Here is an 18,273-nt window from a genome sequence, read left to right as displayed (position 1 = left end):
TGATTCTGTCCTCAAATTATCATTTATCACTTCAAAAGCTGCAGTCATCATGTAATTCTGTTCTGTTTTACTAGTTTGAATCCAGGACAATTACATCACACTCGTGAACTTATGGAAGTGAGAACAACAGAGTGGTAGGTGCTCAAGGTGTGGATTTCTCCAAAGCTGAGCTAAAAGTGACATGATTTCCACAAATTTCTCCTGGGCTCTTCACGCCATGTCAGAAGTGTCTGCTTCACAGTGAGTGATGGGAAGACATAATTCCATTCACTACAGTGGGGTGTTCCAAGCTGCCTTAAAACAGAAATCTGTCTTCCCCAGCCTTCTCACTTAGTGCTTTATTCCCCTTTGCCAGCAGTGATGAGAACAGAGCAGCAGCCCAGGACAAATACAGGGGGTCTTCTGAACCTGTCACCAGGTTGTGATACAGAACTAACAACGAATGCTGCAGGTTCCCCACCTTTACATATAGAATTAATTTTCTTTGTTATTTAATTGGAGCTCCCTTTATTAAAATTGCTATATATATAAGGACTGTATATTATGGTTAGAAAACTTCAAGTAAGATTGGAATGCTGAATTGAAGTTGGACATATTTAAGTTTTGCAGTTTTGAGGAAATTGGGGATTTTAATCTCTAAGGTGAAATGCCTCTATAATACTACAGGTCTGGAGTTGTTGGGAGGTTGTTGCACATGGAGGTGCCACTTGAGGATAATGCTTCTGATAAATATTACTGCATCACTGTGGAGGGGCAGAGCTGCATTTTAAGGTATGTAAGATGAAGTAAGAGTTATTTGGTTCCAAGGTGAATGGCTCAATGGCACTCTAAGTGTATTAAGTAACTTGGCAATTACATCTGCTGACATCATTAATAATGGTGACACATTTGAGCAAGGTGTTATGTGCCTTCTTTAATGCACCCCATGTCACTGCATGCCAACAAAACCAGGTTAGAAATCCCACCAGTCTGGGTGCAGGCTGCACACTCCGAGCCGCTCACGTACCATGGGAAGGAGCAGATGAAATGTTAAATAAAACATTCATCCCTCCAGAGCCTGTCTGTGCCTCTTGACAGAGTATCTGTTTATCCAGGCAGCTCCTCTCTCCTCTCACATTGCCACCACAGATGCTGGCAGCTCCCACAGGGGGTTACTCTGAGCTGGCATCTGTTCTTTACATGTGTGCTAAAGGCATTTCAAACGAACCCAGGAGCTGCACAAAAATACTCCACACAGTAAATATAAGCAGAACAGTGCACTGCCAACACTGAACACTAAAAAGCACAATAATCCCACATACTTTTTGTAATTTTTAGTATTTTATTTTAAAACAGACTGCCTACAGTTCTTGGTTGACCACAGAAATTTCAATTTTTAAATTCTCAAGTTCTTCCCTGCAAACAGAAAAATGTGATGGCTTTTGTATATATATAGACATATTGAGATTATATACATATATACATGTATTGATACATTGAGGTCATATACATAAATATGTACATTGATATATTGAGATTTTCATGCAGCCAGTGGAACTTCAGGAGCTGAAATTGGTCATCCTTCCCCCACAGCAACAGAGATTTCTGAGAGTCATGGGATTTCTAAGGCAAAAACTCAACTGGGAATCTCCTCCTGGCATTGGGGGAAAACAAAAAAAATGTGCCAAAGTGAAGGGATTAAGAAGAAAAGGACAAAAAGGACATGCATAGTTAACAGACAACTGTGCAAGAGAAAAAGCTTGTATCAAACACGGGCCAAGATGGTCAAGGGGATAGAAGGAATTTAGTAGGAACACTTGGGAAAGTGGGGTAGAAAAAGAAGAATGAGGCACCTGGTTCTCTAGGGCTTTCCCAGCCTTCATACACCATTTTTTTATTACTTAGTTTTGACTTTTAAAGCTATACACACTTGGTTGCCCTGTACTAGGTATGGGAACTGCATTCTGGAACTAAGCCTGAAATATTAATTCTTGCAACTTATGGTTTGTCCAGATTAAGCAGTGCAGTAGAGAGCAAGAACAGGAGACTTCTTCTGATTTTGGGGAAGAGAATTTTCCTGAAATCCAGCAATGGTCACTGAAATGACAGCAAAAGAAAGTACTTACTGTGGCACAGCAAAGACAAAGCCTGAAAAATGAACTTTGCTGGAGATGTTGTGTATGGAAAACAAAAGAGGAAGCTCTGTTTTGTAGTACATCCCCAGCAAGATGTAAACCACTCCATCTAATAATGCACTTCTGTGTGCATCATTCCAGCAGATATACAGAAAACTAAAGTTATTGAAGAGAAGCAGATTAAAAGGATAATGGACTTTTTATATGGACTAACAAATCAGTGTGAACAATGCAGGTATTTCAGGACCTCTCTTTTGTTGTTGAAACTTAGTGCCAGAAATGTTGGTTGAAATCTTTTAAGGTGTTGAAATATTCTCTTTTTTTATACACTGTCAAAGTCCAACCAATGTTGATCCTATATGGGAAGATCTTCATAACAGAAGCACATAGGCACAACAGATTTCATATGTTCTTGTCTCCATACTAAGCAGGAATAGCTGCAGTAATGTGCAACATCTCTGCAAAATATATCCTACCGGATTTTCCTGACTGCAGAATCTTCAGGGCTTCTGCCTCAGTCTGCCTGAAAATGCCTCAAAAGTCCATACAGAAAGTGCATCAAGAGATGCAGAGAAATGCCCATTTTAATCATAAATTCTGGTAATGACACTGTTGTCCAGATAAATTGGATCCATTACTGTGCGACAGCCAGCAAATACACACTTGAGAGAGACATTGATTGTCTATTTCAGAGTTGCCAAGCCGCGTGTTCGGTGGTGTCCCACAAATCAAGCAGCCCAACTTGACCCAACTATCTGTACTTTCCCGTATTTATATATTTTAGCAAACAAAGACATGAGTGTCCATTGGCTACAGGTTACATAGTTCTCTTATTTATTAGTATTCTCTCTTCTATTGGTTAACGAGTGTTTCGCATCTCCTGTTAATCCCTGCCACGCTCTCCCTTTCTCGGCCTTTGGCTCGCTGCTTTCCTGTGGGCCGCTCCAGGAGCTGGAGCTCCTGACCTGCCCCTGCAAAATTGCCACAACACGGCTTCCACCACAGCTTTTTCCACGGAACCAGTCTTAGCCTAAAGCACTCTTTGCTGCCTAGGGTTAGGCTTTTGAAACCACAAAGCCCAGAGCTCCAGGCACACTGCAGCTGCAAAGGGCATCCCAAGGGGAACAGAAAACTGCCACAATATGGCTTCCACCATGGCTTTTTCCTTGCAACCAGACTTAGCCGAAATTTCCCCTTACCCGCTCAGAGCTGATTCCACACAGTTACTGAGTGGCCTTCCTTTGTTCCTTGTCCTTGTGGCTGCTGAATTCTGTATTTCTCGTGTATCAGTGGAAATCCTTCTCCTGATCTCTATTAACCTCCCGCGGGGCTGAGATCATCGGAACATGTCCAGCCCCAAACCTTAACAAGGCAATGCTGCTGACCAGGAATTTGTGCTTCTAAGAGCTGCACATCACTTAGAGCTTGTTGGCTGCTCTGTTTCACTGATTAAATCTCCCTCCTTGTTGATCAGGTTTGCAAGTTACAAAGATCAGACAGCAAAGAACATTTTCTTAACAAAATTTTACATACTCTACATTTTATGAGGAGTAGTGCTAAGGCATAGGTGGGATGTGATTAAACTCTCCATGAGATCTTTTGAGTGGAATCCTGCCAGCAGTGGGGCTCCCATGAGGGCTGGATTGCCAGTGGTTAGGCAAGGGGTGGTTGTTGGAAGTGTTTTTTGTTGGCCTCCTATTTTTCCTGTTTACTGTTCAGGCTGTGGATAACGGACTCTGAGCAGAGGAGTAGCATTGCTTTAAAGAATGGGTGGGTTGAGATGAGGAGGAAAGCTGCTGGGGGCAGGTTTACTCCTATTGTGACTATTATTAGGGCGAAATGATTTGATGTGGAGAAAGCCGTGTTTAATACAGTTCTCTCTGAGGCCTCATGTGCCGGCAAACGGTGCGGAGGGGTCCCCAGGAGCGGCACAGCGGAGGGCGGGGGCGGCGTTGGTGCACACGGGGTGGGTGCGGGTGAGAGGGGAAGATCCAGGTGCTACCGACATTGTCGGCTTCGAGCCTCCAGCACCGCCGGTGCTGCTGCCAGCAGGGCTGAGGGAGGTAGAGACGCGGCCGGAGGTAGAGACGCGGCCGCAGCCAGCGCACGGCCCGGACTCGGCACCGCAGCCGCGGCCGCTCCTCAGGGCAGGGCAGGGCAGGGCAGGACCCGCCCCGCGCGTGCGCAGCGGGAGCAGCGGCCATGGCGCGGCCGGGCCGGGCCGGCCTCAAGGAGCAGCGCTACGACCGCCAGCTCAGGTACCGCGGGCGGGCACGGACCGGCACCGCCCGGCACGGACCGGCTCCGACCGAGCGGGGAGCGGGGCCGCGCCTCCGGCGGCCCGCGGAGGGCACGGGCCCGCTCGGCGCCACGCCGGGGACAGGCCCCCGGGGCCGCGGGGAACAGGAGCTGTGTCCGACCTCCGGGGCCGTGAGGGCTCTACCGGCACACGGACAGTAGATATGCAGTAAATTAACAGGATATATCTGGGGAATATATATATATATATATGCATACATAATCTTAAGTGTATACACAAAGGGGGATGGAGATACATAAAAGTATATATCTACGTAGGTACTCGTGTACGTTTTTATATAAGATATATAATTTATTTGTACAATGTTTGTTGTATAAGTACATAATATATAAATATATATTCTAAATACTGATATTATGTATATCTCTGTGTATATATATGAATGTATAAAGGGGTGTGCTGAAAAGACGGAGCCAGGCTCTGCTGCGGGCCCAGCCATGGCCCCAGAGCCACGGGCAGGGCCTGAGCCCAGGAGCTGCCCCTGCCCATGCCCAGAGCTCCTGCCCTGGGCAGTGCCCAGCCCTGAGCAGATGGGGCACAGAGGCTGTGCAGGCTCCTGCCTGGGGACACTGCAGAGCCACACGGACACACTGCTGTGCCCTGGGCTCTGGGATGGCCCTGCTGGAGCAGGGAGGTGCCACCACAGCAGCCCCTGTGGGCCCCTCCAGGCTGAGCCATTCTTGGGTTCTGTGAAAGGGCAGAAAAGATCCGAGTTACCAGGGAGGGGTAGCGGCACCGGAGTTAGCACCGGAGTGGCTGTCTGCAGTGCTGCTGTTAAGTTTCCACAAGGAGCCGTCCTGTGGAGGGCACAGAGAGGATTTGGGGTCTGGAGCACCTCTGGTGAGGAGAGTCTGCTGGGAGCTGGACCTGGTTGGTCCAGCTTGGAAGGGAGAAAATTGAGAGGGGAATCTCATCAATGCATAGTAATATCTCAGAAGTGGGTGTAAGAGGGTGGGGCAAGACTTTCGAGTGATGCCCAGCAGCAGGACAAAGAGCAATGGCCATAAGCTAAACCACAAAAAAATTCACCCCAACATGAGGAAGAATTTGTTTTCCTGGAGGGGGCAGAGCCCTGGAGCTGATGCCCAGGGAGGCTGTGGAATCTCCTTCTCTGGGACATTCCAAACCTACCTGGACATGTTCCTGTGTCACCTGCTCTAGGTGACCCTGCCTGGGCAGGGCTTGGACTGGGTGACCTCCAGAGCTCCCTTCCAAGCCTAAAAATTCTGTGAGTTACTACCCCAGTGAAATCAGCAGGATGTGTGACCCAGGGCTGTCCCAGCCAGATCTCAGCCTCAGTGCTGTTCTCTAGGGGTCTGAAGTACCAGACTCAGCAAGACTGATTTCTGTCTCCTGTGTGTTTCAGTGTCTTGTACGAGAAATTTTAAAAAATACATATAAAAATCTATTATTTATTAGAAAAGTTAGGAAAAGCTGAACAGGACAAAATTTGGGCAAGGACTGCTTTAACCCTTGCTGGTTTTTAACCAGTTAAAGTATGTTCCAAGAGAAAGAGATGTGTGCATGCATCTGGTGTAAAGTTGGAGAAAATGAGATGTCAGGGAAACTCTCTTTGGAAAGTCTCAGTTTTCACAGTAAGTTTCTTTAAGGATCTTTATTTTGGTTAGTGCTGTTTAGGTCCTCAGCAGTGAATGGACAGTTGCATGCCAGCCCTCCATTTGTCTTTTTTTAGTTGTTGTTGTTATTTGTTTTTATTGGCTGTGCAATCTGAAGTTCAATAGCTTCATTGCCTTTTGGTTTCCCTCCCAATGCAGACTGTGGGGTGACCATGGCCAGGAAGCATTGGAATCTGCCCATGTTTGTGTGATAAATGCAACAGCAACAGGAACTGAAATACTCAAAAACTTGGTGCTGCCAGGTCAGTAGATATTTCTTCTGTCTCTTCTTTGTGATCTATCTGACAGCTTAATGATGCCAAGTTATTCATGGGAAGTTTTTTCCCCCCAAAGGTATTGGTTCGTTTACAATTGTCGATGGGAATCGAGTCTCTGGAGAAGATGTTGGAAATAAGTAGGTTTTTTATTGATTTCAGTTACAAATTGACAAGTGACAGAGTTTCATAGGTAGTTCCATCTCTATATTTGCTAAGAAGCCCTGTAAGATGGTTTTGAAAGCCACTCTGTGTTTCTCCAGGTCTTCTGTGGGTTTGGGGGTTGGTGACAAACAGCATGCACAGTCATTTTGACATTAGTTGCTGAATTATTTTACTTGCTGGGTTTGGACCTTACAGGTCTGTTTGCTTCACACGTCAAGTTTATAGAGACAATGCTCTACTCAATATAAAAATATTGAAAATTAACTTGTTTGATGTAGTCTTGAGCTATGACAGTGCTAGTGTTTCAGTGTGGTTCAGTATATTTTCCCTAATTCTGGTGATGCAGATGATTTGATTTTCATTAATCATTGTGCAACTGTGACTGCTAGGCATTTATTAGCTTTCATAGCTTTGAAAGGCTCTGTGCAGCAGGGGAAAGGGTAAGAAAATGTTTGCGAATCCTGTAAAATTGATTTGAATACTGATTCTTGGTCAAGTTCTGTTGTGGTGTGCATAGATACCTGCAGGGGTTATGTGAGGGGAAGGAAATTCCATTATATGAGGAAATCAGTGCTAGTGAGTCTTTGATTAGCCTGGTGAGAAAGACCCTGCAGCATGAGCCTGTCTTCTAGAGAAGTTTGGCATGTTCTGTATTTCACATTTATGGCTTGGGAATTGAAAAGCTTTCTTAAGAAACTGTTTTTGAGGAGAATACAACAGTAGTGAGAAAAAGCAGATTTAAAGGGGAAAGTGGTTTGTTGTGCATGAGAGCAGCATATTCTGCAGAACAAACTGTAACTTCAGTGTTGTTTTTTTCTTCAGAATAAAAATTCACATGTCATTTTCTCTTGCCTCTTTTTCAGTTTCTTTTTACAAAAAAGCCATATTGGTCAGGTAAGGAGTTAATAAATGTCAGTTTATGTGTATTGAAAGCATGGAAGTGTTGAGTATTTAAACGTGGTATTATGAATAATGCTAAAAGCTATATGTGTATAGGTTAAAGTCTGTTTATTCTTTAACAGAATTCCCATGTTTATTTTAGTTGCTCATGAGCGAGAGATAAACTCAATTGTGGTGAGATTGAATAGAAAAAAATGAAGAGCTTATGATTAAAATCTATGGAAGGATGAGGTATAAGACCATTGTGGTTGAAGGAGTAAAGTTAAGAATAGAGAGGGAAATGGGGAAAAAATATCACAAAAACAGAGAGTACAAGAGGCATAGATAACTCCTGGATATTCTGTAATGAAACTGGACATTAGGAAATAGCTGTCTCACAATTTGTCTTTTTAAAATGATATTACAGAAAATGTTCTCAAACAAATCGTCTGCTATTATGGGATGCATTTTTGCTTCAGATGAGCAAGGCTTGAAGTAAGGAGCCTTAGCTTATAAATGAGCTTTGTTGTGGGGTGTTTTCTGGGGTTGTTTTGTTGGTATTGCTTGGTGTGGCATTATGTAGTACTCAAACACTGTGTAAACTACATTTCATTCTGATTGCTCTGAAACAGAGTCGTGCCCAGAGTGCCATGGAGCTCTTGCAGGAATTGAATAGTGATGTTTCTGGAAACTTTGTTGAAGAGGTTTGTCTTCCTAAATTAGTACTATGTGTGTATTATAGAGTGTGATAAAAATGTGAAATAACAGCTCTGTGCTGCTTTGTGATGTTGCAGTTTAAATAGATTCAGGATAAAACAGCATTTGAGAAAGATAAATCATTTGTATGTATTTCAAACAAAAAGTCACTTCATGTATTTCAAACACTATTTTGTAGCTTCATCTTAATTTTATAACTTTCACTTAACACATCATATTCAGCAGACTTGCTCTGTACTCAGAAATTGTCAGTGTTCCCTGACATATATTTCCCCCCTATTTAGAGTCCAGAAAAGCTTTTAGACAACGACCCTTCCTTTTTTAATCGGTTTAACTTAGTGGTTGCAACACAACTGCCAGAAAGGTAAGAATCACCTAAGATTGAATTACCTGTTTTCATTCAGTTTAAAAGCAAGTTTATATATGTGTGTGTGTGTATGTGCATTTATGCACAGGCACTTCCTTGCAGAAAAACTTAAACAGAACAGAACTCTGTCATTGTGAAGGAAAATTTCAGCCAGTGATGGCATTTTCTAGAGACGTTTTTGCTCCTCTGATGGGAATTGCCTCTGCTTGAAGTTAGGACTCTGCAACACATGGATCTAATCCTTTATTTCTAACTAACAACTCATTGAAGCTTTTTATTTGATACTTGGAGCATTTGGGAGGGTGAGATGAGACATAAGTAAGATAATGGATGAATATTTTTCCAACTCACTGTAAATTCCTGTACAAAATTGATCACCTTATGTGTTTAGGATCATGATGAAATTAGAAAAGTTTTCTGAGAGGACTCTTTCACAGAGTAACTGGTGCAGGAGTTAACTTTATAGTTAAATGTTGTATTCTGTAGATCTGAAAAAAGCCTGGTTTTCCTTCCAGTACATTGTTGCGCCTGGCTGAAGTTCTCTGGAATTCCAACGTTCCTCTGCTGGTCTGCAGGACCTATGGACTGGTTGGTTACATGAGAGTCGTGATTAAAGAACATACAGGTTAGAGGTTTGCTGAGGTAAAGACTTCCTGGAAGGTTTAAAGCTTCAATAACTTATGTCACTTTGGGGTTTTTTGTTTGTCTTTTTTCATCTTGTCACACATTTAGTATTTGTTAAGTCTTAGGTAGTTTGCATTCTTTTCAGAATACATGGGGATTATGGACTGCAACAAATAGTAAAATTGGGATTATCCTGACGTTATGGGTTACACAGAACACTTACTTTGAGAATCAAACACAGGTGATCCTGTGTTTGTGTAGCTCTGTTTGAAGGCCAGACATAATGCTGAGAAATGAGTTGTGATGTTTATTCACAGTTGTTGAATCTCACCCTGACAATATGTTAGAAGATTTGAGACTGGACAGACCATTTCCAGAGCTGACAGAACACGTTCAGGATTATGACTTGGAGCATATGGACAAAAAGGTTTGTGTGGTTTGCACTGTGCTCTCCAGGACAGATGCAGATATACAGTGCAGGGATCCTGTGAAAATGGCTCTTGGCAGATGACTCTGGTGCCAAGTCTCATCTGAACAGAACCAACTCTAGAATCAGTCACGAGGAGCTATTTTTGCCTCTGCTCCAAATGTTCCAGTCTATTTAAATCTTAAGCAGGTGGGGGTCTTAGGAATCAATGAGTATTCTTGGACAACTTGATCTTTTGCTAGATTATCCCCTCACACCCTCTTTTGAATTTGTTTTTTAATTTTTTTAGTTAACCTACTGTTGCAGAGCTTAGCACCGTGGGTGGTTGTGCATGGCATAAGTTTCACTCCAGAAAAATATCGGAGAACTTGGCTCACCCTTTTTTAAAATAAAGTAATAATAATTTGATAATTTCTTTTATAGTACTTAAAGAACATTTTGGCTGAATCAAAATCTGGAACATGTCGTGTGTCTTTGGAGTAGTGGAAAGGATATTTGGAGATTACATTAAGTATAGGTTTTTAATTTGTTTCCTATTTTTTATCTTTTCTCAATCTGACAAAGATTTTTCCACTGTTCAATTACAGGACCACAGCCACACTCCATGGATTGTGATTGTAGCCAAGTATCTCACAAAATGGTTCAATGAGGTATGTTGCAAAACTGTATTATTACTGTTATTGGTCTGTCTTTTCTGAAGCAGTTAATTCTTTTTGCTGTGTGTGACATTAAAAAAAAGGTGGAGTCATCAAAAAAATTACTAACTGAAATACAAGTGAATCTGTGAGCAGTGACAGACTCCTGGAGTTCAGCAGTCTGAACACAGTAAGCTTAGTAGTAGGCATTTTAAAGACAAAAATCTCTTTATGTTTTTTTAATTTAGAAAAGTGAACAGTTGCCTAAGAATTACAAAGAGAAAGAAGCCTTCAAAGAACTGATTCGGCAAGGTAATCCGTGTCCCAGGGCTCCCTCATTCCTGCTGGCAGAAATAGATACAATGTGGCACCTGAAAAGTAATCCTTAGTTCTCCCAAGTTTAATTTATGAACGATATGCTGGTATATACTGATTCTTCTGCTAAATTAGTGCTTTGTACGGGTGGATCTTAAGATGCCAGACTTGCTTATAAATGTCTGTTGTTAATGTTTTATCCTGTCTAAGATCCAGAGTGTGATTTGGGTGGGAGCAAAGGCCTTATGATAAAATTCTGTTAAAAATGTTATAAAGAGGAAAACAAATGGCTTTTGACACTAGAATTGTTATTCTGCAAGTATTTGGTGTGTCCACTGACCCATCAGACATTGGTAATCATCCACCTCTGCATGGCCAGGTTCTGTAGCACTGACTGCACTGTGACCAGTGTGTGAATGGCTTCATTTTGCAGGGTGCTAAAGCTCATGTGGCATTTTTAAGATCTATATGCATTGTCTTAAATTATTGTAGAAAAACACCATTGACTGAATTTTTGGTATTTCCTTACTTGAAGATGGCCTGTGGGCAAGTTTGAAGAGGTCCTCATGCCCATGGTGTGATAAGGGGCAGATCTGATCCGTAGTAATTTCCTTTGGTTATGTCAGATTTTTAGTGGAGGCCCTTTCTTGGGCTGGCTTGATCTGTGGATGCATAAGTATTTGCCAAATTTGATCCAAAAACCCCAGCAAAACATGACTGGCATGGGAAGGAGAGTTGAATTATTAATTTAGTGCCTATGAAGCTTCATTATATCCTTCTTACACCCAGTGCTTTTGTGCTGAGGAATTTCTACTTAGCATTACAGGAAAATGAATCATATGCAGAATTTAGATGAAGTTAGCTTAATAATTACATCTGATCTTTTTTCTTGTGATTTATTTTTCATTTTTTGCTGGTAGCTGATAGGCCACAAATGCATTACAAATACATCCACAGCCAGTCTGCTCTGTTGGTAAGACATAAATGATGAGATGTAATTCAAACAGTTGTGTGTTTTAGTTGTTTTTTTTTTTCAATCAGGTATCTTAAAGAATGAAAATGGCACCCCAGAAGATGAGGAAAACTTTGAGGAAGCTATAAAAAATGTGAATACAGCATTAAATCGTACAGAGGTAAAATAAACATTTCTGTGATAAAACTGAAGCAATTTCAACTGCCTCATTTTCTCAGAATATATTATTCAGTTTTAGGATGGAAATTCCATTTGTAACATTTGTATTTAGCTAAAAACAGGATTAGTACAATGTTAGAACTGCAGTTGTGTAGTTAAATAGACCTAGACTAGCTGGAAATGTAGCTTATGGAAATTCTCTTACTTCTTTGCTCTTGCAAGAAATCTGCATTTCCCTCCTGCAGACTTGAATTCAAGCCTAGAATGAGTCAGCAGCCAGAGTGCATCAGTGAGTTCTTGTCTGACTTCTACAGTTCAGTCTGTAAGAAACTCTGAAGTCCTGGGTACAACTGCAAGGATTTAGCAGTGAGAGGTGTGGCTGATGCCAATTTAAATACTCTGGTGTGAGGGAAACTGAGAGCACTTACTGAAATCGTGCTGTATTGAAGCCAGGGGCTGTACTAGTTACTCTCTGTAGAACTGAAGGGCTTCATGGGACTCCTGATACAATAAATTCACTTCTTTGCTCTTGAAGAAACTTACTACAAAATTCCCTTCATAAACTGGTCAAGCTTAAAAGCATTAGAAGTGATGCTTTCATTGTTTCTTAAATAATCCTGACCTCATAACATGTGGTTTAAAATTAAGCTCTGATTTCTTTCGTTTCTCATCTGGGGTAAATTGCAAAGGCTACATGGGGCAAAAGCACATTCTGTAATTCTTCTTAGATTGTGTTCTTTTGTTTTGAACTGTGCTGATCCTTGCTTGGATGGTCATGTTAAGTCTCCCAAAAAGCAGCAGGTAAAACTTAGTTCTGTCATCCAAGCCACTACAAGACACAGCCCAGGATATTAATATTTATTTGAGTTTGTGCCAGACTGACCTGCAGCAGTTAAGGATTCTGACTAACACACTGACTTTTGTAGCCCCATTCCCCTTCCCTGGCCTTTTGGCTGCTCTGCCCCACCAGGCAGGCTGGGCAGTTACTGCTGCAGTTCTTTACATCTTCTCTGTCAAAGATGGAAGTCAGATGAGATTTTGTTTGTGACATTGATCTTGCTCAGAAGCATTGCCTTGCTCTTGGGCAGGGCTGCTGTTTGACTGTGTAGGATTCAGAGATTTGCTGTGAAACTCTGAGGTCACTTGGAGTTGGCTCACCTATGTACTGAGTGATGAGATAATTCAAGAAATTAAAAGTCAAAGAATTACCAACCCAATTTATTTATTTTCATAGATTCCAAGAGGAATTGAAGAGCTTTTTAATGATGACTGCTGCCTAAAACTAACGGAGCAGGTATGAGTAGTTAAGGGTAAGACTTAAATGGAGAAAAAGCATTGTATATAACATCTGTGTACATGGCTGTCTCTTGTGCTTTTGTAGTCATCTTCCTTCTGGATTTTGGTTCGAGCTTTAAAGGAATTTGTGGCAAATGAAGGGCAAGGAAGCTTGCCTGTCCGGGGCACCATTCCTGATATGATGGCAGACTCCAGTAAATTCATCAAATTGCAAAATGTGTAAGTAGACAACTCCTTGAGGGAGCTCACTACCATTCATGTGGCTTGTATTTTGTCTTTATAATGTGAAACAAGCAAAAAAAAAAAAAAGATTGCCTTCAATGTGGAGTTGATGGCTTTCTGTTGTAATTATTTACTTCTTCATTATTACCAGATACCGTGAAAAAGCAAAGAAGGATACTGCTGCTGTGGGGAGCCATGCTGCTAAATTGTTACAGTCCCTGGGCAAGGTGAGTGCAAACCTGTGGGCATTCTTTTAATGCAATTAAGTATCTGTGAAGTGTCTGCTTTATTTATTAATTTGCTTTGATCGTATAAAAGTAAAATGCATACAGGGATATACTCTTTACAATTTAAGACAGGGTGGTTTTTTTGGTAACTAGTTATTTCACTATAAATATATTAATATATATGTGAAAGCAGGAATTCTCTAGCCATTGTGTGTACTGGAATGAGTATATTCTCTCTTTTAGGCACCTGAGTCTATTTCAGAGAGAGAATTGAAATTGTTCTGTGAGTATGCTTGGATTCTGTTCTGGGTTTATGCAAATGATCAAATAATCAAAAACTTTTGAATAATCATGTAGTTATTAAGAAGTAAGTCAGTATTTGAATTTTTTAAGAAAGTACTAAGTGGTTTGCATCCCTCATTTTCAGGAGAAGTAGCAGATGTTCAGCATCTCTCAGGAGTGAGTCTGTGAAGGTTGGCTTTAAAATTATGTATCTTTTCACTCCAAACAACAGGGAGCAGCTGCCCTCTGCTTTTTGTGATGAGTACCTGAGCACTCTTGCTCATGCTGGGGTACTGGTTTCAGTGTGGGCTCTGCAGACTTGAGGTAGTCTGAAAAGCTGTAACTCAGCTGATGGCCCTTCAGGCTGCGTCTGTCCTGGATGTGTACACGTCTCCAGCAGCAGCCTGGCTGAGGCTCCTCAGAGCTGCAAAGCTCCCCTGTAAGCACAGAGCCAAGAGCATGCTGCTCTGCGTTGTAAAAGCATTTGGGAGCCTCCCAGTTGCTCCTTTTTCAGTGCTGGGTTGTAATTGCACCTTGGGTCGATCCATAGCAATGATATTGGAAAAGGACCTTTTCCAGCTCATAGCTGTGCTGTTAAAATACTAATTGAGAACATGTGAGGCAGTGTTAGATGTAGTGGAAGATGGAAAGAACCATGTTTGTTAGCATTCAAAAACGGGGATTCAAAATCACGGGGGATTATATGCAGTGCTTTTTCTTAAGAGCTCTGGGTGTCAGGGGTATATTCAACCCAAATCTGACTCCGACCATACATCTGAGATGATCATGTTTTTATACCCTATCAATATATAACTTTCATGTTAATTATTAAACTTATATTGTTCTATTGTATACATAGATTTAGCCCCCCTCTGAATTTCCAACACAGTTTCTCATTATTCTTCTTATGGTTATATAACAATTATATTTAATTACTAAACTATCATCACATCTAACAATTATATAATTTATCATACTGCTTACGCAGGTGCAGTTGATCTGGGAAAGCACAAAGCCTAACATTTTAGATTCTATCTTTAACTTTTTCCAAGGCTCCACTATCATGTTGATTTGCAGCCTGGAAGAGGGAAACATGGTGGCTGTGACTGATGAATTGCTGTGTGTAGCTGTTACATTAACCACAGAGAGGATACATAGACATTCCACATGAGCAGGGAGGATTTCCCTAAAACTCTCCTGACCCTAGACCTAAAGGTAGTTAAACAGGCTTTTATTACTGCAAGCTGAGAAGAAACAGGGAAGTGTTGAAACTCTGTTGGGTTGTACCTCTGCCGTGCCCCGTGGCAGTGGGACAGAGCTGTGGTGAGGGTGGCACTGACGGGCGCTGTGTCCTTGTCCCCGTGCAGGCAGCAACGCCGCCTTCCTGCGCGTGGTGCGCTGCCGCTCGCTGGCCCAGGAGCACAGCCCCAACTCCTGCAGCAGGGATGCCATCAGTAAGTGCTGCATTTCAGACTTGCAATGCTTTGGTGAGGAAAACACAATGTAAGCTACATGTTCTGTTGCATTATGGAGTTTTATCATTTGCAATGTCACAAAGTCTTCAGTGAATTAAAATACTTAATGTAAGGAATATGTCTCTCAACTACAGTTGTGGAGATTTAGGTCTAGAATGTTGAATTCAATTTGATTTTGAAATTTCAAAAGTGACCTTAGAGATTGATGTGTATTTCAGCTTTTGTTTTCTTGTGGATTTTACTTGTAGTACTCTGTAAATAAAACAATGGGTTTTTTTCAAACTTCTCTTTTCTGTATGTCAGTTATTTCTGACAGAGCTGAAAAGGTGCTTTAACTTGACCAAATAAAATAAATATCCTGACCCCTTTCAGCTTATCTCTTTAGGATGTGAACTAACAAACTAGTTACTTGATACTGCTTTTTGCTTTTTATATTGCCTTTTTTTTTGTGCCAGATATAAGTAGCAGCTAGTATTTACAAAGACTACAGAGCTGTGTGGTAAGGGATTTAAGACCTGTTTTATAATTACAGTTATTACAGATAATACTTAAAGCGTGTATTTCAAATCCTAAAATTATAACTAAGGAATACCCATTTAAAGCACCTGCCAGAATTGAAATGTGAGTTTCTTCACTGAATAGTTTATATTAAATACATAAAATATGGTTTTGTCAGAAACTTTGGAGGCAAAATTGTGTATCTGACAGCTGTTTGATTAAGGTTCTGTCATAGGTTGCATTCATTAAGGTTTCTTTCTACTGCAGATTTACTATTTTCAGGCAATTCAAAACATTGCTTTTTCCATTCTGTCTGCAGCAGCTAACCAGTTCTCTTGCTGTTTTCAGTTTCCCATATGGATAACCCTGACAGTGAAGTAGTGCTGTACTTGATGCTGAGGGCTGTCAATAGGTTTTACAAGCAGCATGGCAGATACCCAGGTATGTTAATACCAGTTCTTCACATCATCAAAAAAAATATAAAGTCCAATAGTTACTGTAGTTCAAGTTATAAACTGCAAAACATTAGTTGTGGTTTTGTTTCCACAGTAATACAGCTTTAGGAATATGAAAATTAGAGTTTTTTCTCTTCAGGAACTTAAAAAATTTATCTGAATTGGTATCATTAATGGGTTGTTTGGACTATGAATCAGTTCAGCTATGCAGTAATTTGTCTATCATAAGAAGCATCAACAGAATATTCAATTATTATTTGTCTAGTACTAATAACACAGTAATTGGCTTAGAAACTTTAGGAAAACAAAATATTCAGGCTGCCATTTAAAACCATTAGCTTTGACTGTGATGGTAGAGTTGTGTGATGAAACAGTTGATGAGTTGATTTATTTTCCAGGTGTCTACAACTACCAGGTGGAAGATGATATTGGAAAGCTAAAATCATGCCTTACTGGTTTCCTCCAAGAACATGGGCTGTCTGTAGTGGTGAAAGATGACTATGTGCAGGAGTTGTAAGTGTTGTTTTTGAGGTGTGGCTTTGTTGGTAGAGCTGCTGGGCTGTTTGTGACTGTTCCTTTCCTGTGCAGTTGTCGCTACGGAGCTGCCGAGCCTCACGCTGTTGCTGCCTTCATGGGAGGTAAGGGTGACATCCAGGGCCACACAAACAGCCTGCTCAGCCACAACTCTGCTGCAGATACCATGCTGAAGATTTTGTATTATATTCTGCATATGTAGGAATTTTTTTCTGATAAAGCAAAATTCGGTATACATAAAGGTAATTTCTGAAGAAGGTACAGAATGTTTCTTACTACAGGAAAACTCAGAGGGAACACACTGAAGTGACCCTTCAGTTTATTTTGCAGTTAAATTTTACATGATTTTTTTTTTTAATTCAGCTTCTCTGATGAGAGAGGTTGCAACTTGCATGGGTCTGTCTGCTCACCCATTTTTATTCTGTGTGTCTGTACATGGAGGGAAAGTGTATGCAAAGCTAACTTCTGAAGTAGTAGCTTTCTGATCTTCTTTTATAGTGGGAAGTACTGAAGGGCATTTTTGCCTCCTGGGACATTTATCAGGCACTTCTAAAATAATTCCAGTGTAGAGACTTCTAGATAAGTAACATTATTTTACTCTTGTTTAAATATGACCTGCTAACTGCCTTCTGTTTTGTCTTCTCTTTTGCAGGAGCTGCTGCACAGGAAGTTATCAAAGTCATTACAGGGCAGTTTGTAATTTTTAATAACACCTTTATTTACAGTGGAATGTCACAGACTTCAGCAACTTTCCAGCTGTAGGATAAGCTCTTGACTTCAATGCCTCCAGATGCTGCTGCTGTATTTACATAACTGTAAATACTGTGATGTTCTACCACTGACTGGACTGTTCTGTGTGACCTGCCAATTAAAGTTTCTTTATTTGTAATTATCTTCTTTTTGTTGTTGTTGTTTCCTGAGGACAAATAAAATCATACTATATCTTGACAATTCTTTAAAATCTAGAATTTTTTGACTCACCTCTGAGAGAAAAAGGCAGTAGCTGTTTTTGGCAGGGTAAGTTGCATTTTGCAAATTGGCTCACCTTGTTGGCAGCAGAACTGCATTTTTTCTCATCAAAGCTGCTCATCAGCTTGAGTGGGGAGAGGACACAAAAGGATGAGAGAGGCTGGTGGAGCTCTGATGGTCCATGATACCAGTAGTGCAAAGAGCTGGAAGATGAAATACCTTTTATTGAATTCAGGGTCATTAGGGAAAGGGAGTGTGTGCCTGAAAGCTCAGTTCTGTCAGCTGTATTCACCTAGTAAAAGGTTTTTTTTCCTGCACCTGTGTGCGTGGCCAGTGCCAAGGGATGGCAGCTCTTTCTGTTGTGGCCTCCAACTGCAGAGTATGCAAAGTGAGCTGCATTGAAATGTGTTCTCCAGGGCTCAGTTTAGGGGCTGGTCCTGGTTAACATCTTTTTTGATGATCTGGATTGAGAGCACCCTCAATAAATTTGCAGATGCCCAGTTGGGTGGGACCGTGGATCTGCTGGAGGATGGGAAGGCTCTGCAGTGAGACTTGGACAGACTCGATCAATGGGCCAAGGACAAGGATGTGAGGTTCCACAAGGTGTGGTGCCACATCCTGCAGCTCAGCAGCCGCCTCGGTGTGAGCCAAAGTGTGCCCAAGGGGGCAAGAGGCCCATGGCACCTGGGCTGGATCAGCAGGAGCAGGGCAGCGCCTGCCCCTCTGTGC

General features: G+C 41.4%; 1 protein-coding gene across 1 annotated transcript; it reads left to right on the top strand.

The window, feature by feature from the left end:
• Nucleotides 1–4,315: 4,315 nt before the first annotated feature.
• Nucleotides 4,316–17,467, top strand: NAE1 (NEDD8 activating enzyme E1 subunit 1). Its single transcript, XM_058813468.1, has 20 exons — nucleotides 4,316–4,372; nucleotides 6,210–6,313; nucleotides 6,405–6,465; nucleotides 7,354–7,384; nucleotides 8,002–8,073; nucleotides 8,371–8,450; nucleotides 8,969–9,078; nucleotides 9,395–9,504; nucleotides 10,092–10,154; nucleotides 10,388–10,451; nucleotides 11,496–11,587; nucleotides 12,821–12,880; nucleotides 12,968–13,101; nucleotides 13,256–13,331; nucleotides 13,575–13,614; nucleotides 14,981–15,067; nucleotides 15,935–16,027; nucleotides 16,440–16,554; nucleotides 16,630–16,679; nucleotides 17,228–17,467. Exons 1-20 carry the CDS (start codon nucleotides 4,317–4,319, stop codon nucleotides 17,335–17,337), a joined length of 1,608 nt encoding a protein of 535 aa, XP_058669451.1. The 5' UTR covers nucleotide 4,316; the 3' UTR covers nucleotides 17,338–17,467.
• Nucleotides 17,468–18,273: the final 806 nt, after the last annotated feature.

This window comes from Ammospiza caudacuta, chromosome 13 (assembly GCF_027887145.1).
Source record: "Ammospiza caudacuta isolate bAmmCau1 chromosome 13, bAmmCau1.pri, whole genome shotgun sequence".
Taxonomy (NCBI): domain Eukaryota; kingdom Metazoa; phylum Chordata; class Aves; order Passeriformes; family Passerellidae; genus Ammospiza; species Ammospiza caudacuta.
The sequence above is the reverse complement of the archived record's forward strand: the minus strand, read 5'-3'. Positions and strand labels throughout refer to the sequence as shown.